Source organism: Leptonychotes weddellii, chromosome 11 (assembly GCF_054177405.1).
Source record: "Leptonychotes weddellii isolate Sample4059 chromosome 11, ASM5417740v2, whole genome shotgun sequence".
Lineage (NCBI taxonomy): Eukaryota > Metazoa > Chordata > Mammalia > Carnivora > Phocidae > Leptonychotes > Leptonychotes weddellii.
Window position 1 is genome coordinate 48,423,583 of NC_138379.1, and position 24,521 is coordinate 48,448,103.

At 47.8% G+C, this 24,521-nt stretch overlaps 1 protein-coding gene across 11 annotated transcripts in view; it reads right to left on the reverse strand.

Moving 5' to 3' along the window:
• Positions 1-2,879: 2,879 nt before the first annotated feature.
• The window catches only part of XRRA1 (X-ray radiation resistance associated 1), a 46,406-nt gene continuing 24,764 nt past the window's right edge, over positions 2,880-24,521 (reverse strand). For 6 of the 11 annotated variants that reach the window (XM_081798844.1, XM_081798841.1, XM_081798839.1 and 3 more), the window contains 9 exons: positions 21,343-21,383; positions 17,951-18,076; positions 10,639-10,732; positions 9,674-9,789; positions 7,716-8,063; positions 4,966-5,164; positions 4,086-4,201; positions 3,769-3,874; positions 2,880-3,365 (listed from right to left, as the gene is read on the reverse strand). In XM_081798844.1, coding sequence (XP_081654970.1) covers positions 3,112-3,365; positions 3,769-3,874; positions 4,086-4,201; positions 4,966-5,164; positions 7,716-8,063; positions 9,674-9,789; positions 10,639-10,732; positions 17,951-18,076; positions 21,343-21,383 — 1,400 coding nt within the window. In that variant the 3' untranslated portion in view covers positions 2,880-3,111. Of the gene's footprint in view, positions 3,366-3,768; positions 3,875-4,085; positions 4,202-4,965; positions 5,165-7,715; positions 8,064-9,673; positions 9,790-10,638; positions 10,735-17,950; positions 18,077-21,335; positions 21,384-24,521 lie in introns of all 11 variants that reach the window. The other 5 variants (XM_081798846.1, XM_081798848.1, XM_081798849.1 and 2 more) reach the window with 3 other exon arrangements.

Genomic DNA, 24,521 nt, shown 5'->3' on the forward strand with positions numbered 1-24,521 from the left:
CTGATGCAAGACATGCTGTACGTGGTAAACCAGCACTTAAGGGATCTTTGAAATCTGGCCCAAGACTCTTCCAAAAGACTGTCTTTAAAATGATTTGCAAGAAACAAGGCAGCTGCATGGAGGTATACAAACAGTATGATTGTTCTTTGGCCTCTGAGGGAACAGAAAATGTCCTACATATTGCACTCATGGATTCCGATAGCCTGGTGTGGTGAAGGGGGTGCCCTCATTTACAGATGGGAAACTCTGGCCCTAACATAGCCTGGAAGTTGGGTCCTCTGACTGCAAAGCCACTGATTGCTTTTCCTGTTGCCCTAGCTCAGTCAGCTCACTGTGCTGCCATCCCCCCGCTCTGGTCTTGGCTAACTCTAAGGTTCCAGTTGCTTTCTGGGTTGGATCTTCTGGACTGGGCCTGCCAGGGATAGAGAGACCAGAATCTTCCCTCTGCACCCACCATAGGGGTGGGAGGTATCCTGCAGCAGAAAGCACTGTGAGACACAGTCTGCATCTGAATCAGTTCTCAGTTCCCTCTCCTGCGGCCATATCCAGCTCCCAGGGAGTTACTGGCATCTTGGATAAGTGGCTAGGAGAACAGGATGGCCCTACCTAGTTTTGGAGAATTAGTGGTGGGAGAAATTATTTCTTCTGGTTTGCTCACTAGGAGGTTGGAGAAGGCGCAGAAGAGTGTGGCAGCCAGCTTCCCATCTGCTTATGAAGAAGGGAGGGCGGTGCTGGGTGAAAGCAGCCCACGGGGTCGAAGCCTCTAGTGGCAGATGTGCTGGGGAGAGTGAGTGTGCCGGCAGCAGGGAGGGCGGATGCCGCCCAAAAGGCTTTCCTGATTAGTTATGAGTTCATGTTCGTTTGACAATTCTAGTCAAAGGCTTTACTCATTGAGATGAGGACTAGTTCGTGTCTCTTCAAAAAAGGACAAAACTCAGGAAACCAAGCAACTGAAACCTGCTCACACAAGAGCCCTCAGAGTGTGTTTTTAACACCAGAAGGACCCACAGAGATTGCAAACCCCATTGTCACTGTGGGTAAGGCTAAATGACCTGCCCTTTATCATATAGCAAATAAGAGGGTTAAAAATCGAACCCTGGTAATGTATTAAGTCCAGATCACTCTGGAGACAGAAAAGAATGGACACATTTGGAAAGTGCTTGTATGGCTTCCAGAGATGCAGCAATTCGCCTGCACGGGAGGGCGGGTGGGTAGACGTTGTGAGACCCTGCCTCTCATACTTCAAACAGGCACTAGGAGAGGAACTGATTTATTCAGATGCCATCTTAGGTGGAGTAACTGAGAACGTTAAAGAGCGTTCGGCCCGGATAGGTGTCGCCTCTCCGGGATGTTCTCACGTTGGTGGAGGGCTCTGGCCTGGCCTGGCGGAGGGGGCCGATACACTCCTGAGCAAACAGCAGCGCTGGGTGTACCGAGGGACTTAGGCAGACAGCTCAGCCCAGTGGCTAGAACTGCCTGGTAGCTTTACCAACAAAGCAAGGGACAGCCTTTGGAGGGAGGGAGTTCCCCGTCCGCAGGGGTGCAAGTAGGAGCTGAACGATCGGTTAGGGGGACCGCAAGAGGCTTCCGGTCTCGAGGCCGGGATAGGCTGTTCCCAGGAGCCTTTCAGGCCAGAGAGCCTATGGCTGGTAAGTGTTGCCAGCTGCAAAGTGCAATCCCGTTCTCTAGGCCTGGAGCCCAGCATGGCTTACAGGGTCACCGTGGGGGCGGATTCTCCTCCTCACGTTAGGGGAAGGGTGGTTTGGGGCCCCAGGAGATCCAAGTGGTGAGTCAGCAACACACCCTGCCTGCGAGTGTCACTGTCAGGGAAGCCCGTACCACGTGTACCCGTCCGGGTGCCTGTGTCGCTGTGATGTAACTGACGCTGTAACTACACGTGCGGCCGCGTGGCTGTGTGTGTGACTTGTGGGAATGCAGATGTGTGCGTCTGCTGTGACCACAGCTGGCTGTAGAGCGGACGCTGCGTGGCCAAGTAGGAGTGTGAGCAGGCGTTTCTGTGCCCTAACAGCCTCAGTCGCGATGAGCAGACACGCCACCAGGCTTCTGTCAGACCCACGGCTGCAAGGCAAGATTCTAGCTCAAAGATCACCTTAATGGCAACTGAAGTTGGAGGGGTCTGTGCCTTGCTGAGGGTCCTTAATCCTTGTGCCACTCATTCCTGGGCCCTGGGAACTGCATGCCTGCCCCCGGGTCTGAATGCTACAACCCCCAGGAGAGTGGCTTTAGGCGCAGAGGGAGACCATTCCCAAATGCGCATCTCTGGAATTCAGTCCCAGTGGCCTCCTCTAGATCCAGCTCTGTAGCAGGTGCTGATTCTTGGACAGTCACAAAATGGGGCAACCCGACAGGCTGCCTTGGCCAGAACTGGAGCCCAGGCTGACCTTGTACAGCCCCAGGATCCGTTCCTGAGCCACAGTGTTTGCATATGGGACCTCAGCTGGTATCCCGGATTAGAGGACCTTAGGACACCACAACTGTCTCAACTTTGTGGCCATCGCCATCTGGTAAGGGAATTCCCGATCCTCTCTTCTTCCTCCTCTCCATTTGCCCTCATCATGGGAAAAGCTGCCCAACAAAATAAAGCCCCTTTTCTGGGGCCTGGAGGGCTCAGTTTTGCCCCCTACCCCAGCAACATGCACACTTTGTAGGCTGTGGATGGGTTGGTTCAATTCTCTGAGCTTTAGAGTCTGTGCTGCTTTTCTGTTCCATCAACCCCCTTGTTTTCTGTCCCAGTGCTCATCACAGCTCTGTTGGACAGGTGCGACTCAGGCAGGTTTCCCAAAGGATGTGTGCATCAGCCGGGATCCTTGTCTAGCCTGGGAGGCGGGCCCGATCTACAAGAAAACATGCGGGCTACCTTGCTCTATGCACCTACTCTTTATTGCTGCTGGGCCAGGTGCTGGGTCCTGCCCAGCCTGGGGAGGGGAGATCCTGACCAGTTCCCCACTCTCTGTGGCCAGCAGGCAAGGCCAAGCCAAGGTCTGAGGCCTGCACCTGGCCCACCTGGCCCCAAGGCGCGGTCCAGGGCACGGAGCCCTGGGAGGGCGTTGGGCACAGGCGGGGCAGTGCGCATGGCCCTGTGCACAGCCCTTAGCTTTTCGAGTCGCTGGCCATGGGCCCCTGGCAGAACTCATCCATGAACTCGAGGAAGCGGCCAAACCTAGGCTGGCCCTCGCTCAGCGCTGGGCGGCCCGGGGGCGGCGCCGTGGCCCTGAACACCGTCTGCAGCGAGCAGCGCACCAGCTGCCGGTAGCGGGCCTGGAACTCCTTCAGCAGCCGCTTGGCCTCCAAGTATTGCTTCTGGTTCACCAGCCGCCGCTCAGTCCGCTGGTGCAGGACAGCTCCTGCAGGGAGAGAAGGCCGAGGGGCACCAAACTCGCTCTGGGGCCCCCTAGCCCAAAGCAGTAGGGACTGTGTCTAGAGTGCCCCCACCCCCAAAAAGTGGGATGGAGTGAAAGGAGGATGCTACGGGGACTGAGAATGGCCTCCCCAGCTCCAGGCAGTAAGAAGCCCGCTGATTCTACCTCAAGCATTAGTTCTGGTCTGTAACATGCTGTGTGACTCTAGGCAACTCCCTGCCTCACTCCAGGCAGGCCTCAGCTTCTCCATCCGCAGAGGGGGCAGGGCAGGGGCAGACGCCAAGGGCCCTCAGCATCCTCCCGGCAGATGAGCGAACTTCTCTCTGTCTCGGGTTCTGGCCGCTGAAGACGGGGACAGGGACGGGGATGGGGGCGGGCAGAGCTGTACCTAGTGGAGCCTCTGTAATGTTCTGGGGATCCCGCATGCGAACGAGGAGGTCATCCAGCAGCTGGGCTCTAGTCTTCCGTGGCGGTGGGACGGGGATCCTCTGGGCCTGACGCAAGGTAAGAGGAGCCTGTCACCCCAGTCCGGTGCTCAGCCTCTCCGGGCCATACCTCATACAGACGCAGCAACACGCAGGAGAGCACTTGGGGGCACTGGGAAAGCACAGCCCTCAGAAGGCCGTGAGGTGACAGCCACGGCTCTACCTGGGGGATCCCGAGGAGCCAGTCGCACACGCAACCAGGTGGGGTTGACCCGCATACCCGTTTCTCCTTGGGGACGTAGTGTTTCTGAAGCGTGTCCAGCCTGGGCTTGGAAGAGCGGCCCCGCAGGGGGCACTTCAGCATGCGCTGCAGGGCCTGCGCGTTCTTCTGGATTCCTAAGGCAAAAAGGCAAGGGTTGGGGCAAGGTACTCTTCTTCCATCTGCCGGATGCCTCCCCAGTTTTCTCATTCCCCAGCAGCCCTGGGTGAAAGGATTTGAGAGGCCCCAAGAGGAACACACTGCCCCCATCTCTCCCTGATCTGCTGCAGTGCCAGAACCTCCATCATTCATTCAGTGAATACTCGTCCCCTGGGTGCATGGATCCTAATGGAAAAATAGCACTAGAATGGGGAAAGGGACTGGCCGCAATGTAACCCCATTAAACACAGTGGGTTACACTGCAGGGACTGACCCCCAAGAGAGCACAGCTGAGTGCCAGTTCCTTTGAAAGCACAAGTATTGTTAACACATCAGTCTGAAATCAGGGGCTCAGAGGGAGCACTGCCTCCCTTGCCTCAAACCAGAGAGAGAGGATTGGGGATGTTCAATCTGGGGCTCAGCTGGGCTGGGAAGGAGCTCAGGAATCTGGCCAGTCTGGGTAGCTGTTCATCAAACCCTTCCTGGAGACACTTTTCCAGCCAGAGCAGCTAGGCCTAGACTGGCTGGAATCTCGGAACAGCTGTGGCGCCTCAAAATCCACTGAAGGCCCAGGCCAGGGGTCCTGATATGGGAGGCTCCAAACCAGGACACCTTCAGGAGCCCTTTGACAAAGGACAGCATCCTGGTCTGGAAGTGAGGCATGCCACCAGCCTTAGCTTTGCCCTGACTTGCTCTGGGCTGTGGAGAGGGCCCCCGTCTTGGAGCCATTCTCCTCACATACCCTTTGGCTCAATAAAGGCTGGATCAGGCTTGGCTGTCAGCAGCTCCTCATAGCCATGGTACTTGCTGGGGAGGGAGGCAGTCGGGAGCTTCCTCCAAGCCCTCTTTACCTCTCTGGGAGCTGTGCGGGGTGGTCTTTGCTCTTCCTCCCTCATGGATGAATCATCCCTCTGGAGGATGGAGGAAGGCAGCTCAGCCACCTGTGCCCAAAAGAAAACCAGCTTCCATTAACACGTCTAAGCCTCAGCTCTGTGCGGGTCCCCACCCTGGGCCCGTAAGGGCAAGAACCAAGACCGGGGTGAGAGGAGGCAGCCATGCAAGCAGACAGTGATTGTGCACCTTGGTAAGTGCCAGAGGAGAAGGGAGCACAAAGGTTCTGGGTGAGCCCAGGAAGCCCTCACCCCGCCTGCCTGTGGGGCTCGGAAGCTTCCTGGAGGAAGTGAGGCCTTAACCTGCACAAAGTCTTGAAGAAGCAGGACGGCCCCATCCAAAGGCAGGGATGGGGAGAGGGGTGGGCTACAAGTGCTGGGGAGAGAGGCCTGCTGCGGGCCAGGAAGAGCAGGGGCCGAGCCACCCGTGTAAGACCCGGCAAGGTGGCTCTGGGGGTACTCTAAGTTGGTATCTTTGGGGTGTACTGTGAAGAGATGGGTGACTGGAGCAGTAAGCAGGCCTCAGATCAGTAAGGACTTTTAAAAGCCAACCTGAGGGTGTTTCTTTTGTTTTTGTATTTTCTTTATCCTCACGGCGATGGCAAAGCCACAGAGGAGTTTTAAGGGGGTGAGTGACCACTGTCTGAACTCACATTTTTAGCCTACCCTAAGGGCTTTATAAGAAACATATTCATGAGACCTGTATTTCATGTAGGGATGTTATTTATACACTTCATGAAAGCTTGTGGCTAAGAAGAAATAGAAAATCTGAACAGATCTGTAACAAGTAGAGATCTCAACAATTCTCACAAAGAAGCCAAGGGCCAGATGGCTTCACAAGTGAATTCTACTAAGCATTTAAAGAAAAATTAACACCAATCCTTCACGAACTCTTCCAAAAATTAGAAAGGGGAACACTCCCAGCTCATTCTCTCAGTTATTATCCTGAAACCAAAACTAAGGAAAGACATCACAGAAGGACAATACAGACCAATATCCCTATGAACATAAACACAAAAATCCTCAAAAAATATTAGCAAACTAAATTGACAACCTATAAAAAGGATTATATACCATGATCAAGTGGGACTTATTGCAGGTAGACAAGCTTGCTTAAACATCTGGAAATCAATTAATGTGACACACCAATAGATAGAGCACGAAAGCCACATGATCATTTCAGTACACACAGAAAAAGTATTTGGCAAAATCTAACACCCCTCCGTGACAAAAAAAAACCACTCAACTAGGGATAGAAACTTCCTTGACCAGGAAAAAAGGACATTTATGAAAAACCCACAACTAACATCAGAATTAATGGTGAAAGACTAAAAGCTTTCTCCCTGAGATCAGGAATAAGACATGTTTGCTCTTTCTGCTTCTATTCCACACTGCACTGGAGGTCACAGCCTGGGCAATCTGGCAAGGGGAAGAAAAGCTTTTCCCATCACGGTGACTCCCAGTTGATTGTATTCCTTTGGCTCCTAGGAAGCCCAGAATTGCATTTTGGCAATATACCTCTGTAACGAGAGCAGCAGGGCAGATGAGCAGGTTAGAGTGACAGAGACCTTATTTCCTTTCCTGTCCATATTTTCCTTTCATCCAACTTTCTCAAGCTCATTTTATTTTTTTCAAGCTCATTTTTAAATATTTACTTATACTCTGCTTTGTTCTAAAAGGTTCTGATAGAGTTCATAAAGACAAGTTTTATACCGTATAAATGTGTATGTCACTGTAAGTCATCTGTGGAATAAGGGATGGATGGAGTCAGGCATAAATGTATGCATGTGCATCTTGGAAAGATCTGGCAGACTGGAGGCATGAGATGGGAGGTGGGGAGCTGAGGAAAGGCAGTGGTACAAGAATAATGCTCGCGGGGCCCTACCAGCTCCTCCAGCCTCCTATTGCCCTTTTCCTATGTGTCACCTGTCTGCCGCCCAGACACTGAACCATCTGTGGTTTCTGCACATGCCACTTTAATTTCTGTCCTCTGTAGCCTGCTTCATGCTGTTTGCTCGGCGCAGGATGCCCTTCTGCCCATGTTTTCACCTTGTCACTGCCTACTCAGCCTGCAAAGTTCAGTTCATTGGAACCTCTTTCAGGAGCCCTCCTGGTCTGGGCAGAGGATCCTTCTTTCCCCCAGGCTCCCAGCGCCTGGGTTTCCCTTAGTCTCGGCACTGACTGCATGCATTGTTCCTGCACTCTCCCATCAGACTGAGGACATCTCGAAGGCAGACCTTTGTCTTGGCCATCTGTATTCCCAGGATTCAGAGGCAGCATCAAAAGTGATGTGACCTTATACAGATAGGCAGAGGCAGCAGCAAACCCTTCCGAAAAACTGGTCAGAACCGTGCCCCAGCCAGACCCCAGATGCTGTCTGTGCCACAGGACCGTGACTTGTCTCCATGGGTATCCCTTCCAGGAGCCTTGGCTAGCGGAGCTCCCGGAGGGGCTTGCGGGGCCTGCCGGGGGAGGGCTTCCTTCTAATTTCCGGACCTGTCTTGGACTCACTTCCGGCTGCCTACCGCAAGCCAGCTATGCCAAGGTTGTATAGGAGCCTCTGGGAGCTAGGAACAAGGCAGGGGAAGGGGGGACCAGGCACCTGGGTCAAGAATATGGACTCCATGCTCCTGGTGTCCTCGTCTGACAGGTGCTGCGGGTTGACGTGGCCAGGTCTGTTGCTGCGGTGGGACATGGTCTCTTCACTGTACACGGTGGCATCAGAGCAGATGGGAGGCAGGGGCACGAAGGTCCGGTGGGACAGGGAAAGGCCCTCCACGCCCTCGATAGGTATCTGTGACTCCAGAATACTGCTTCTGGCAGCGGAGAGCTCTTTAGTCGGCTCTGCCTCAGACTCTGGGATCTCCTTTGAGGGAGACTGGACCGTGGTCATAGGGAGGTGATGGAGAATCAGAGGCTGCTTTGGCACCTTTGGGACTTGGGTTTTCACCTGTCATGGGAGAAAGGCTAGACTGGTTTGCTTCCTAATCAGAATCTCTCCTTCCAGACCTCACTGGACTAAGGCTACTTGGTACTGTGATCAGGGTACTGGATGAGGGCTCATAGCGGGAGGGAGGGAGCCAAATCCCACTAACTGGGCATCTACAATGTGCCCTGTACATGACAGATGTTGCTTGATTTACACCTCAAACTACCCAGGAAGTAATTCTCCTTATTTTATAAAAGTGGAAACCAGGGCTCAGAGAGGTAAGATGACTTGTCCAAGGTTACAGAATTATTTGGTGGCAGAGTCTGGACTACGTGATTTCTGCCTCATTCTATATCCCTGATCATATCACTCTGGCTCTCAACAGCCTTCTTCTTCTGATCAAGGTTTAACACGGTGCCCTCGACTTTCTTCAGGGACTCCTAGGAAGACCTGGAGGAGATGGTCCTGTCCCTTATGGAAGGCAGCAGCACCAAGCCCCTTTCAGGATGCTGGTCCCTATACCTTAAATGAAGTTTCATAAGGCAAATCTCTCTCAGGGTTCAGAACCAAGGAAATAACTTCTTTCCTGTTGAAATTCTCAGCTTCCTTAACTAGCGAAAGCCCGTCATCATGGGAGAGAGGATTATGTACTTAGCATTTGGCTCACTCTGATTGTGCCCCTCTCAGGCTGGCTGATGGGAAGGAGATACTCCAATCCTTAGAGGAGGCAACAAACAAGGGGATGATGATGGAAACCTTTTGAATTTCTGCCTATTTCTGGCTTTTAATTCTGTGCTGGTCCTCTAAGGGCTCCAGACTAGAGTTTGGCTGGACAGCGACAGGCTGCAGAGGGGGTAGAAAGGGAGTAACTATACTGTAAGGCAACTGTAGAAACGGAATAAGCTGGACTGGGAATGCCCAGTCCAGCTTTTAGTTATAAGAAGGCTAAAGTTCAGGAGGGAGAAGCATTTCACAGAAATTTCTGCAATCCTTTTGATACTGTATGGCATCCCAGAAGGTAAGTCTAAGACCACCGGCTGGGGTTGGTTTTGGGGGGCAGATTGCTCTCAACATAAGGAAATGCTTCCTTATGTGTAAGAGATGTGTATTCTAGGCCTGGCAGCCATCCATGACTCCCACAGGTGGTTAAAACTTGCACAGGTATGGATTTGGGGGTTTATAACATATTTTTGTATCTGTTGCTTCATCCAGTCCTCTCAGCAGCTCAGGGAGGCTTGGAGTTGAGAAGCTGAAGCTCAGAGAGTAAAGCTCTTGCCCAGGTTCAGGCAGCTGTGGAAAGTGATGAAGCCAGGCTTATCCCCGGGTCTTCAGACTGATTTCTCCCCTACTTCTCCATAGCTCCTTCTCGGGGCCTCAGTTTCTCTGTCAAAGTTGGGGGTAGGATTCCATGACCTTCACAGCTTCTCCCTACTCTGGCAGCTGGGACCCTCTGACTGTCTTGTCCTTTCTGGGTGTATCTGTGTGTAACAGACATGGAAAGGAGAAGACAATGCTAGTACTACAGACCTAACAGAAGGAATCCATGATGAGTGGGGAAGGGCACTCTCTCCCCAGGTTAGTTCACATGCAGTAAAACAGGCTCCACTTCCTCCAGGCTTGGCAGGCCTTACCTTCCTCGAGTCCTTCCAAGGCATCAAAATATGATGCTTGGCCTTTACTATCTTCTTGCGAATCAAGTGGATCCCCAGCCGCTCCTGGAGGAAGCTTTTCAGCAGTGGAGGGACCCCTGGAGTCATGATGGGGAAGATTACTATTAGCAGATATTTACTGGAGGCTTACTATGTGTCCCGCACTGTTCAAACTGCCAGACATGTATTAACTTACATTAGTACATCATTATTATGTAATGAATACATCATTCTCACACCAACCGCAGGAGATAGGTACCTATATTATTCCCATTTAATAGGTGAGGAAACTGAAGCACGGAGAGGTTAAGAAATTTTCCCAAGGCAACAAGGATAGTGCAAAGCAAGGGTGAGAACTCTGCTGGTGTCACTCTAGGACCCAGGATTCTAAGATGCCTCCAAGGTGTAGCACTGAGGCAGCACCCACTGTACCAGGATGCAGCACCCATTTCTGGACACAGCCCATTTGAAACCTCGTGCGTGGCCCTTTACGTTTCTCATCCCTCTCCCCTGCTCAGCCATGCCTCCCCTGCAGGCCCCTCCCCAGCTGGGAAGTAGGAAATGAGGTCAGAACAGACCTGCTCTACAAAGCCAGGTGGCACTTAAAGATCTCATGCAGGATCTAGCTAATTCTGTGTTCCATTCCCAGCTCTGCCTCTTTCTTGTTGTGGGACCTTGGGTAGATCATGAACCTCCCTGGTCCGCAGCATCCTTCACTGAGCACGGGGACAATGACGCCTGCCTCACAAGGTTGCTGTCAGGTAAGCTGGTACACAGCAGGTGGTCAGCAACATCTGTGGTTCTCTCCGTCCCCAAATGCACCATGAACCACGTCCACCCATGACCCACAGCAGAGCCCAGGGGCTCAGCATCCATGAGGTGGGGCTGAGGGTGCCCACACTGGCCCTGGGCACCGGGGTGGGAGCACAGGTTTGTGGGCACCATACCTCGTGTATGGGCCACCAGAGGGTTGTTATGAAAGATGAGCTCGCAGAGCGACGGGAAAAGAGCTACTGGCAGGATGGCATCTTCCTTTGCGATCTGTAAGGAACACGGGGAAAAGCTTCAGGTCGGCACCGCCCCGCCTCTGCCCAAGTGCTGCCAGGCCCCACACCGCGGGGCTACATGCTTGCTAGGGCAGGGGTGGGGCCGGGGACGTGAGGCTCCTGTACTGGACTCAGTGCTGGGCAGGGTCTGCTCCTGCGATGTCACCTGCTCACACCCACAGATCAGGATCCTGTCTGAAATTCCACATCACTGTTTCACATTTGAAAGTTAAGAATTGTTTTCTCCACACTGGACATGTAGCCAAGACCAAGGAATGGAGATGTTGGTGACAAAATAGGAACAAGCACAAAGAGTCTAGAAGTTTGGCAGGGCAATGACTTTGACTTCAGCATACAATTTGTCTGGCACTTCACCTTCCTCAATGCAACCTCTACACACCCTGTCAGTCTGTCAACAGCACTCCTGATGGTCTCTTTCATTAAGGCCTGTTCTGGGCACTGAGCTGGGGATGGGCAGGGGGCAGGCAGTCAGGGGGGACCCATTCATCTAAGGGATAAGCCGAGCCAATGATAAGGAAGACCTCCCGGCTGTCTGGGGCCCAGAGGCTGCTCTACCCCCATGAGGCCAGCCTCTGAAGGGCGAATAATACCCAATCCTTGCTGAGCAGAGTGGCTGGAACAACCTCAGGGAGGGTGTCTATTAGCAACAGAACAGTATCAGAGGGGCCACGAGTGGGGCAGTGGCCGTTCAGATGCCTGGGCACCCTGAACGTTATTGGGTTAGACTCAGGACCCGTGGAAGGCAATAAGGCCCGAGGACTGCGAGAGGGAGGGCCCTTCAGTTTGGCTTCCTCTGGAGCCCCAGTGGGTAGCACTAGATGCCCCCTGGGCAATGAACCTATCCATTATCTTTGTGTTCATCCAATCAATAAGTATTAGTGAACGCCAACATATGTCAAGCACTAGGTTGGAAATGAGCAAAACCGCTAGAACTCCTGCCCTCAAGGAGTGCTGCCTGGGGGGACACAGGCACTGAAGCCGTAACAGGAAGGATGGGAGCTCTGCAGCTGTAATCAGCGCCATGAGAGAGGGCGTGGGAAGTCCTTCCCTGTCTCCCTGGTCCACGCAGGGAGATAGGGAAGGCTTCCCTGAGATTTGAAGGGTGAGGAGGAGGTAGGGACAGAGCGCACAGCATAGAAACCTCTGTATTAACCAAAACCGTTCTCTCTACTTTCTGGGCACACAGCCAGACTGTCTTTGTGCCTCCTAGGCAACTAGATGTGCTCATATGACTCAGGTCATATGCAACAAGGTAGAAGGGACCATTTCTGGGCACAGCCCATTTGAAACCTCCTGAGTGACCCTCTACGCTGCTCACCCCCCTCCCCTGCTCCACCATCGACCTGCCAGATGCAGAGGAGCGAGTAAAATCCCCTTCAGGCCCTACGGGAGGACAGAGCCACAGCCAGAAGGGAGCTGGTCTCTGCAAGATCACATGGGAGGCCCCCAGCCCACCTGGAATACCCACAGTGGATTTTGTGAAAGCAAGAAATAGACTTCTACTGAGGGAGGTCCCTGGGAATTGAAAGTGTGTGGCAGCAGCTCACAGTGCGTGCCCCACCCACTGCAGAGAGGAAGTGCCTCATGGGAGAACCATGCAAGAAGGGCCTCACAGTGAGGAGGAGGAAAGCCAGCTGGGGGGTGGAAAGAAGGCCACTTTGATTAACAGCAGAGAGAAAATGAGGCTAGAGATGCAAGTCAGGGCCAGACAAAAGCTAGAAAGATCTTGGTCCCTGGGGACCTAATACGTGAATTTTCAGAAATATGAGGACCCACATATGACCAGATTTGGTCACAGATTAGATATGCGCGGTGAGGAGGGACATAAAGGAGAGAGAAACGTTAAGGACGACAGCCAGATTTTGGCGTGATGGAGCTCTTCTCTAAGATCCGGGGCGATGGAAGACCTTCAAATTTGAAGATCATTAATTCACTTTGGATACATGTACTTTGGAGGTACCTTTGAGACCTCCCAGTAGAGATTCAGGTAGGCAGTGGATACACTGGTCTGGAGTATGCAGGATACTGGTTCTGTGTTGGAATTATAAATTTGTGAGCCACCGTTCGTGGGCCAGTGGGTATATGAAGGCATCTCAGGGGGAGAGTCCAGAGTGAGAGGTGAGGGACGAGGCGTGGGCCTTGAGCAGCTGGAACATTTGGTCATCGAGACCAGGACTTGGCACAGTTTTTCTGTCAAGGACCAGACAGTAAACGTTTTAGGCTTTACTGGCCATACCCGCTGTGTTGCAACTACTCCACTGGGCCGCTGTAGCACAGAAACTGCCAGAGACAACTCGTAAGTAAGTGTGATGGCTCTTTTCCAATAAAACTTTAGTGATGGACTCTGAAATTTGAATTTCATATCATTTTAATGTGTCATGAAGGATTATCCGTCTTTTGATTTTTCAACCATTTAAAAATCTAAGAATCAGTCTTAGCTTGAAGGCCATACAAAAACCAAGGTCGGCAGATAATGCCTGTGGGCCAAATCCATCCCCCGCCATCTGTTTAATACAGTTTCATCAGATCACTGCCGTGCTCATCCATTTACACATTGTCCTCTGTGCTACAAGGACACGATTGAGTAGTAGTGACAGAGTAATGTATTTATCTGGCCCTTTATAGAAAACATTTGCTGACTTTTTATCTAGACTCTAGGGAAGGAGGGAAGGAGGATGAACCTACAAAGAAGTCTAATATGTGTTGATAAATAACTATAAAATGGTGGCTAAGGAGGGTGCAGAGTCTTTTTTTTTTTTTTTTTGGGTGCAGAGTCTCTTATATACAAATCAGGTGGTCAAGAAGCACGCACAACAGAATAGGGGAGGGAGAATTAAATTTAATTTTGTCAGGATGCAAAATTCTATCCATCCAAATCAGGCAACTAAAGAGTTGAAGAAAGTTACAATTAAAACTGATAGAAAGTTGAAAGATACCCATGGCACGGATGTCATATTTTCTGTGAAATTAAGTCCCAGCTGAAGATATGGACTTAGGATTCTGGCTGAGGTAGTGAGGAAAATCTGGCCATCATGTTAGCCTATCCCTGTAAAGTGAGTTGAATGCCACTGATAATAAATTCAGGGTCCAATGACAACTTAGTATTTCTGTCCAATTTAATTGGGTTAAGGCAAATACAACTTAATCTGTCAAATTTATGAACTAAGTAAATATTAGTTAAAGGTTGAATGAAAGTGATTATTTTACTTTTTTTTTTTAGAGAGAGAGGGAGAGTGTGAGTAGGGGGAGGGGCAGAGGGAGAGGTAGATAGAAAATCTTTTTTTTTTAAGATTTATTTATTTATTTGAGAGAGAGAGAGACCATGTGTATGCACACAAGCTGGGGGAGGGACAGAGAGAGGGGGGAGAGAGAGAGAGTCCTCAAGCAGACTTCCTGCTGAGTGTAGAGCCCAATGCAGGGCTCGATCCCAGGACTCTGAGATCATGACCTGAGCTGAAATCACAATTCGGATGCTTAACTGACTGAGCTACCCAGGTACCCTGAGATAGAGAATCTTAAGCAGGCTGCAGGCCCTGACATGGGCTTGATCTCAGGATCCTGAGAGCATGACCTAAGCCAAAATCAAGAGTCGGACCGTCAATCGACAGAGCCACCCAGGCACCCCATTGATTTTACTTTTGACACAAAACTTACTAGATTTCTGAGTGGATATTCTAGACATTTAAGTTCTGTTTGAACACAGAATTGGTTTTAAAATTTGTAACTTTAATAAACTGAATATTAATTTCAACACAGGTAGCATGAGTATTCCTTGATGTGATCAAAACATCATTCATTCATCAAACAAACTTACTGAGTACCTATCATGTATCAGGTGCTGTTCCAGATGATGAGGATATAGTTATAAGCAAAACAAAGTCCTACTCTCAAATAAACCTACATTCTGGCAGTAGACAACTGACAATAAAGAAAAAGATATATATGTTAGGTGATAACTGTCATAAAGAAAAATATAATTTAAAAACTCAAGTAAGCATATAGAAAAATGGAGAGTAGGGACGCCTGGGTGGCTCAGTTGGTTAAGCGTCTGCCTTTGGCTCAGGTCATGATCCCAGGGTCCTGGTATCGAGCCCCACATCGGGCTCCCTGCTCAGCGGGGAGCCTGCTTCTCCTTCTCCCTTGGCCTGTCTCCCCCGCTCATGCTCTCTCTCTCTCTGAAATAAATAAATAAAATTTTTAAAAAAATGGAAAGTATTGCTCCCCTCCTAACAACAAGAAAAAAGAATAACTATAACATCATAACTTTTCTTGCATCTCCAAGAGAGCTAAGGTCTCAGGGCAACCATCTGGACTGGAATCTAAGGAAAGATGGGCACCTCCAAGGAGCGATGGGCCATGGACACTGGCTCACATGTGGCAGAACATGGGAGGAAGAGATGGCAAGTGCCATATAAGCAACTAGGAAGAAATGAGCTAAACATTTTAATGAGCCACTAAAGGCTAAGTGTGGGCCTCTTAGAGTAGAAGAGAACTCTCAAGAGTTGCAGAGAGAAGGAGAATTCATGGCCATTTGTGCGCAAAAGCCTGGACCCAGGGAGCAAGACTGGAGAAAGCCATCCCTGAGGCGTAGGCCTGGAGGAGAAGAGCCCCTGCCACTATCAGAAAGGCAGGAAGCCTTGCCACCCCCCTCCCTAGAGAACAAAAGCCTTAAGTTTCTGAGGAAGGTCAGCAAACCCTGTCAGGCCCATGGCCCTGCATCTGGGGGAGGGAAAAAATTAAAACCTTCTGCTCCTGGGGTAGGGGCAGGAAACCAACCTAGGCCTACTACCTGAGAGGTCTCTGACTGCTTGCGGAGGGGTAGGACCACTGAGAAGGCCCATCCTTGAGACACAGGAACCCAGGGCCTACTTAAGAGTGGGGTTGGACCCTCCCTTTGGCCCTCTACCACCAGACAAGCGAGTGCTAAGTAACAAGCAAAAGCAGTCTCCTGCTTGGAGAGAGGAACACGAGTGTGGAGATAAACCCTTGTGAAGTGTAGGAGCATGGGGAAGGCTGCACCCCGAGGACAGAGCAGGAACACAGAGAAAAACGCTCTGGCACCCCAGCAAGAACCAATTATATGCTGTCCCCAAGAGATGGACTTGAAATACAAAGCTATAAAGAGGTTGAAAGTAAAAGGATAGAAAGAGACTATGCAAACAGCAAGCATAAGAATCTATATTGAAATCAGACAAGACAGGGGCACCTGGGTGGCTCAGATGGTTAAGCATCTGCCTTCGGCTCAGGTCACGATCCCAGAGTTCTGGGATCAAGCCCCACATTGGGCTCCTGGCTCAGCAGGGAGCCTGCTTCTTCTTCTCCCTCTGCTTCTCTCTCTGCTCATGCTCTCTCTCTCTATCTCTGTGTCTCAAATGAATAAATAAAATCTTTTAAAAAAAATCAGATAAGACAGATATCAAGACAAGAAATTTTGTTCAAGGCACAGGGAGACAAGTCAAAATAATAACACATCAGGTAGCTATAAAAATTCTAGGTGTTTATGTACCTGATAGTAAAACTTCAAAACACATGCAGCAAAAACTGACAGAACTAAAGGGAGAAATAAACAGATCCACAGTCATGACTGGGGATGTTAACACGCTGCTCTCGATAACTGGTAGAACAAAGAGACAAATAGTACAGAAATGATCTGAGTTATACTACCAACCACCTTAACTTAATTGATATTTATAGAACACTATTCCTCAAAGCTGCAGAATACACATTTTTTTCTAAGTGCACACATAACATTCACTAAGATAGAATATAGGATGGGACATAAAATAAGTTTCAATAGATGTCAGAAGAATGAAATCTTACAGGTTATGTTATTTGATCACAACAGAATTAAAGTAGAAATAATAAGTATAAGACATCTAGAAGATCTCCATATATTTGGAAATGAAGCATTTCACTTATCTAAACAATGCAAGAGTAAAAGAAGAAACCACAAGAATTTAAAAAGTTTAAAAGAATAAAAATAAACACACAAATCATAATTTGTAGGATGCAGCTGAAACAGTGCTTAGAGAAAAAGTTATAGCTTTATATGCTTATATTAAAGAATAAAAAGGTCTAAATCAATGATCTAAAATTACACTATTTAGGACACTAGAAAGAGAGGAACAAATTAAACTCGTGAGTAGGACAGAAATCAAGTTAGGAGCAGAAATCGATGAAATGGGAATACAGATAGGTAGAGAAATCTAATGAAACCAGCAGTTACTTTTTTCAATAAAAGACACAAGTGACCAATTTCAAGAATCAAAGAGGGACCCATAATACATCTATGGTCCACTGATTATTGACAAGGGTGAGAAGACCATTCAATGGGGGAAAGAGCAGTCTTTCTGATCAATGGTGTTGAGGAAACTGCATATCCACATATAAAAGAATGAAGGTGGACCCTGTCTCACACCACATATGAAGATAAACTCAAAATGGATCAAAGATCTGAGTGTCAAAGCTAAACTGATAAAACTCTTAGGAAGGAAACACTTGAGGAGTTTGGCTATACCAACTGCTTGCCTTAGAAGGAATGTAAGCAGAGTACCTTAAAAGTTGCCTACATTTCAGACTTGAGTAGAGCTCAGTTGGTGGCGTTTACAGAAGTCAAATAGTACATGGCTATTGGAAAAATATGCTAACATAAAACATGAAGGAAAAACACATTAAATTTGTCCCATGGACTTTACATCTGCTGTTCCCATAGGCTAGAACATTTCCCACTTCACTCTTCTCTCACACTTCACCTCACTACACTCACAAAACCACTCTCTTGAGAACCTTCCTTGATCCCAAATATTAGGTTAGACTGCCCCTGTCATATACTTCATAGCACTCTGAGTTTATTCCTAACACTAAGCATGCTTATATTGAGACCACTTGTCCTGTACCAGTCTTCCCTAGGGGTGACAAGCTCCAAAAAGCAAGAGGCCCGATCTTTCTTTGCACAGCTGTGTACCTAGTATGCAGCATAGAGTCTGGCACATGGTATTAAATAAATATCTGTGACTGAATGGATGGACTCCTGCCTTGGTCTGCACTCTCTCCACTTCCCCCACCCTGAGAACTCCTGAGCCCACATATCTGTAATGGGGAGTTATAGGGCTGGCCTTCAGGCCAGAGCAGATTGCATCCCACCCTCCCATCTGTGCCCCTGAGGAAATAGGAAGAGAAGCAGAAGAGTCACCTTGTTGTAGGCCAGGCTAAGGTACCTCAGCTCTGGAAAGGGCGGGGCCAGCGTCTGGTTCCTGGCCTTCAGTGACTTCACGGGAAGAATCTCGAATATGGGAGGAAGTGCACATACCTTGGTTGCCTTAGAAGGAAAAAAGGTCTATTGTCAAAGTGTCCTGATGATAAGAAGCTGAATGCTGTCAAGGACCAAGAGACCTTTCCTATGAAGGGTAATGGAAAGAAGTGACCATTCTAGAAAGGCTTGGCCAAAAGAGACATCTAGGGGCATAACGGGAGATGTTACCAAGGGCCCAGAGTTCTGGTTCCAAGTTCTCTGAGGTCACATGATGTGCTAATTCTCCGTCACCCAAAGTTCAGGCTTCAAGTGCTCTGATACCAAATGATAATATAGCAGTGATGTAGACATCAGAAGTTCTCTGCCCCCACCTCCCACTTTCTGCCCTACAGCTTATCCTGAAATGGCCGTTCTCTACAGTTGGGCTAAAATTTCTCCAACAGGCAAAAGGACAGTGCTTGCATTTTATTTTATTTTTTTAAAAAAGATTTTTAAATTTTTAAGTCATCTTCACACCCAACGTGGGATTGAACTCACAACCCTGAGATCAAGGGCCCCAGCACACTCTTCCGGCTGAGCGGGTGCTTGCATTTTAAAGGGGACTTTTCCTAGTGGGGAGATGGAGAGCACGAGCGACCTGAGCCTTGAGTACCTGGTCTGATGGGCTACAATGATCCTACAATGGAGGCTCTTCATTCCAGGACAAATCAATAGCTAAGTCCTGGATGACTTCAAGCAGGCCTTCAGGCCTGAGTGTGACCTGGTGCACCCGTGTCACTTGTAGGGTCGTGGTTTTTCAGCACAACCCAGTCTGCCTCAGGATCAACATGTTTAATTAAGCAGAAAACAGAAGGTACTGGGTTAATCATGCCTGACTCGGTTCACTCACTGATTCCTTGAGTTAGATGGGACTAGAGGAAATTACAGGCTGAGATGCTGGGCTAATAACTGGGTTCAAATGAACTAGATTCTGTTCTAAGCTCCATTAATTGCTGTGTAATCTTGAGCAAGTCACTTAAATTTCACTTGTTCATTCAGTGAACAGTAGCGGAGTGCCTACTCAGAGCCAAGTATTTCGTGCCCTCCTAGGGTCCAACTCGTACACCCACACAAGTGGGACAGGTGAGTCATGGGTGAGAGTAAAACGAAAACCAGTGATGGTGCTTGCGCATGTCTGTGACTCTCCCCTCCAGGTGATCCAAATGCAATGTGCCAGAGGCCACAGTGGAAAGCAGTGGCAGTCTGGTAAGGCATTCTCCTCCACCGTGCAATTCCCTGTCTGGAGCATGGCTGTGTGACCTGAAGGGGGCAAGTCAGACTGCCGCACAGAAAAGAAAGAGCCAGAGAGTGAGGCTCAGGGGTATCTAGCACTGTCCAGGGGCATGAGTGTCCTGCCCTGAAGGCATGAGGGATACACACCTGACTTCTACAGAAAGAGGCCACTATAAGTCTCCACCATCTAACACACTGTCTCCATGCTCAGATGCCAGAGCGTTGGGATCTGAGCACTGAACAACCTACCAATTATCTTTGAATTTTGTGGCCGACTGTTTACCGGCCCACAGGCCCCTCTATGCCGTATGTATGCCCTTCAGCAGTGTGACCTTGGTGCTCCTCTCATTCAGAGGTGGAGTCTGTATCTCTATGCCCTCGAACCTAGACTGGCTGTTGTATAATAAAGAATTTGTCTGGTCTCTGTCCCAGGTTTTTGGCATTGAGCTTCCAAAACTCTTGGAACTTCCTGAGTGATAGAAATATCTTTGTTATTCATGAGCCCCGGGTTCACACTTAAGTTTATGCTAATGAGACGACTCAGGATGAGGGCTGGCCACACCTGAAAGACAACCCCACTATTAGAGAGTTGGGGTTTTGAGCCAGCCTGACCTCTGGGCTAGAGATTAAGTTCAGTCCTGTGGCCAGTGGTTCAGTCAGTCATGCCTATGTAATGAAACTCCAAAAAAAAGCTCTGGACACTGAGGCTTGAGTGAGTTTCCTGGCGGGTGAATACATCAGATGTGCTGGGAGGGTGACACACCCAGATTCCACAGTGAGAGGGCACAAAAGCTCTGCATTTGGGACCCTCCTGGACCTCACATTATTTATCTTTTCAATCGGCTGGTCCTGATTTGTACCCTTTATAGTAAAACTGTGATCATAAGGATAGTGCTTTCCTGAGTTCTATGAGTTGTTCTAGTAAATTACTGAGCCTGAGAAGGTTGTGTGAACTCCAATATTTATAGCCAGTTTGTCATAAGTGCTGACAGCTTGGGGCCCCCCAAACTTGCAGCTAGCGTCTGAAGTGAGGGCAGTCTTTTTGGGAAATGTGCCCTTCACCTGTGGGGTCTGTGCTATCTACAGGTAGCTAGCATAAGAATTGTACTGCCCTATCATACTTAATACTTGCTTTGACCAACAGAATGTGGCAGAAGGGCCACCATTTGAGTTCCAGAGCCTTGCAATTCACTCTTGCCCTCTTGGAACCCTAAGGCCACCATGCTGTAAAGAAGTCCATAATAAAAAGACTCCGTATAGATGCCAAGCCATACCAGCTGTCCATGAACTCAGGCCCTAGCGAACCAGCCAGCTGCATGAATGAGCCCTGGCAAGACCAGTGGAACACCTAACCCCCCCAAATAATTGTGAGAAATAATAAATTGCTATTGTTTTAAGTCTGTAATTCTTGGGTGGGTTTGTCATGTGGCAATAGTTAATTGATATAATTTCTCACCCAGCTTTATCCGTGGGGAGGGAGTGTACTGAGCTGCCTCTCAAGGATGCAGGTTGGCTAAACGTGTACCTATACTTCTTATTGTAAATGAATAAATCAATAGTGCATCAGTCCTCGTGAGCTTGGTTAGTAAGCATCTAACCCTGAAAGAAAAACCAATTTTCTGTCCAGACAAAAATCAAGCATCTAAACCTGTGATGCCAAGGATCAGACCCTAGATGGTGGTATATTTGGCAAGGATGAGTGTAGCTTTTGGGGGCCCTTACTAGGGAGCCCCAAGGTTCCATCTTGGTGGCTGCCTCACTTCAATGCCAGCCTGATCACTTAGGGCAGCAACCATTCTGACTGCACACATCTGAGAACAGCAAAAGTGAGCTTGTGGACTGTGTGAGGTCAGGGACCTGACTGTCTAGTCCACCACTGTATGTTCATAGGCCAGCACAGTGCCAGGCACATGGTAGGTATTCGGTAAATATCTGTTCAATGAACAGGCTTCTTCAGTGTGATATATATAAATGCCCCTCATAGCTTCATTAGCTTACTTTTGTTTTTTAAAATGAATGTTCTAACTTAAGGACACAAATATAAAATAGGCAGTTCCTACCTCTGAGGTTGAAAATCCAGGGTAAGATGAGAACACAACCTCTGAAACAAAAGAGAAACAGAATAAAGTTTGATGAGTGCACTGACTGCCCCCAGAGAGGCTGGGGTCTGGGTCTCCCATCCACTGCGTACAGGAGGGTGACCCCTAGCGGGGTTCTCACTGGTCCTCATCTCTAACTCTAACTGGGAGGAGTTGGCTGTGATACCTGTCAGGTGGTAAGTGGCACTTAGAATAAAATCAAAACTCCTTGGCCAGGCCTCTGAGGTCCTGCCTGATCTGGCTCCCACCTAACTTCTCCAATCTTATCTCATGCCACCCTGTCCTTCACTCACTACATTTCAGCCACATTGACTTTCCTTCTGACTTTGCAACATGCAAGCTCTTTTAGCCTCAGTACTACTGGGTGGGCAGACAGTACTGATCAGAGAAGGCAAACCAACTGTCTTAGAAGAGAGAAATGTATATAAAAGATTTTTTGTCAAAGGATTTGAAAATACTCTTTGTTATGCGAGTAGAAATAGAATATATTAAGACAGTGAATTCAGGAGAGATAGTAAGAATAACCAGCAGCACAGTATAGTAAGGAAGAGGTTGTGGAGTGACTTCACTCTTGGCATCATCGGAATGAGATGAGCCAATAAACATCTGAGTTCAGCCATAAATCAAAGCATCTTCTTGGACTGGATCCAAGTAGTGCAGGCACTACTCACCATTGCCCTGGCTAATAGGTTATATTAGTGATATTATACTTCCACATGTTAATGATATACTGATAAAAGTTACATGTTAATGATATTAACATGTTATGTTAATTATACTGATAAAAGTTACATGAAAATGATATTATGTTAATGATATTATACTTCCACATGTTAATGATATTATACTGATAAAAGTTACATGAAAATGAAGTAAACAATAAGAGGGGTGGAGCATCACATGGCCCAAATAACTTCTCCCATGACATCCGTCTGGAAAGGACTGGAGGATGGGTTTGTACAAGGAACAAAGTAGGAATTAGCAAGAGGATGGGCCATGGTTGCAAGTGTGGCTGCTAAAGAGTGATCCTGTGGGGAGACAGGCCCTACATCTAGAAAGATGAGCCATGTATACTCTATCTGAACATATATCATCTCCCTATAATCTCAGGTTAGAAAGGTTATTGGGTACAAGTTCAAAATTTCTATGTACTAGCAACAAACAAGTGGAAATGTAATACAAAAAAGCATCACCATTGACAATAGCATTGAAAAAGACCAAATACTTAAGAACAAATCTAATGCAAGACCTCACCACTGAAGACTACAAAGCACTGATGAGAACAATTTTAAAAGACCTAAAACATGGTGGGATATATTATTTTAATGATTTAGAAAACTCAATATTGTAAAGATGTCAATTCTCTCCAAATTAGTCTATAGGATCAATACAATTCTTTTATCTTTTATTTTTATTTTTTTAGAGAGAGTGAGTGAGCAGGGGAGGGGAAGAGGGGCAGAGGACAAGGGAGAGAGAGAATCTTAAGCAGGCTCCACACCCAGCACAGAGCCCAATCTCACAACCCTGAGATCATAACCTAAGCCAAAATCAAGAGTCGGACACTTAACTGACTGAGCCACACATGTGCCCCTGATCAATGCAGTTCTAATCAAAATCCCAGCAGGATTTTGTGTGGAAATTGACAAGTTGATTCTAAAATTTATATACAAATGCAAAGGCTTTATAATAGCTATAGCAATTTTTAAGAACAACAATGCAGCTAAGGAACTTCACTATCAGTTCTCAAAATGTGTTACAAAGCTACAGTAATTTCTTTCTTTTTTTTTTTAGAGAGAGAGTGCACGTGCACGATCAGGGTGGGGGGAGGGGCAAAGGGAGAGGGAGAGAGAGAATCCCAAGCAGGCTCATGCCCAGCACAGAGCCCCATGGGGGGCTCGATCTCACGACCCTGAGATCATGACCTGAGCCGAAATCAAGAACTGGATGCTCAACCTACTGAACCACTCAAGCACCCCTAAAGCTACAATAATTTAGACACATACAGAGCCCACCTTACCATAATACCTCACTTACAACTCAGTGGGGAAAAGGATATAGTCTTTTCAACAAGTGGTATTGAGTCAATTAGATACCCATATAAAAAAGTAAACTTTGACTCTACATCATACACAAAACTTCTAGGTAGATCATAGATCAAAATATAAAAACTAAAATAAGCTTCCAGAAGAAAATATAGGAAAATATCTTCTTGGCTTGAAGCAGACCAAAAATACCTGAACAGGAAATAAAAAACACTAACCATAAAAAATTGAACTGAACTTTTATTCATCAAAATCAAGAACTTTTATTCATCAAAATTCATCATTAAGAACACGAGAAAGCAAGCTACAGACTGTGAAAAGATCTTTGTAATATACAGATCTACAAAGGACTTGTACCTAGCATATATAAAGAACTCAAGCGAATCAACAAGAAAGGACATATAACTAATTTAAATATAGACAAAAGACTTGAATAGGTACTTCCAAAAGAGGATATCAAAGTGAGCAATAAACATATGGAAGGTACTTAAGATCATTAGTCACTTAAGAAATGCAAATTAAAACCAGAATGAGAAACCACTACATACCTACCCTAAACAGGTAGTATCAAAAAGACTGACATTACCAGAGAGAGCCTAAAAGTAACATAGACCAGAAAGGAACACAGACAATATACAGTAACAGTCACCTTACAGGTAATGCAATGGCACTAAATTCATGTAAACGGGCTGAATGTCCCAATCAAAAGACACAGGCTATCAGATTGGATAAAAAAAAACAAGACCCATTGATATGCTGTCTGCAAGAGACTCATTTTAGACCCAAAGACACCCCCAGATTGAAAGTGAGGGGGTGGAAAACCATTTACTATGCTAATGGGACACCAAAAGAAAGCTGGAGTGGCAATCCTTATATCAGACAAATTAGATTTTAAACCAAAGACTGTAATAAAAGATGAGGAAGGACACTATATCCTACTTAAAGGGTCTATCCAACAAGAAGATCTAACAATTGTAAATATCTATGCCCCTAACATGGGAGCAGCCAATTATATAACCCAATTAATAACAAAAGCAAAGAAACACATCGACAACAATACAATAATAGTGGGGGACTTTAACACCCCCCTCACTGAAA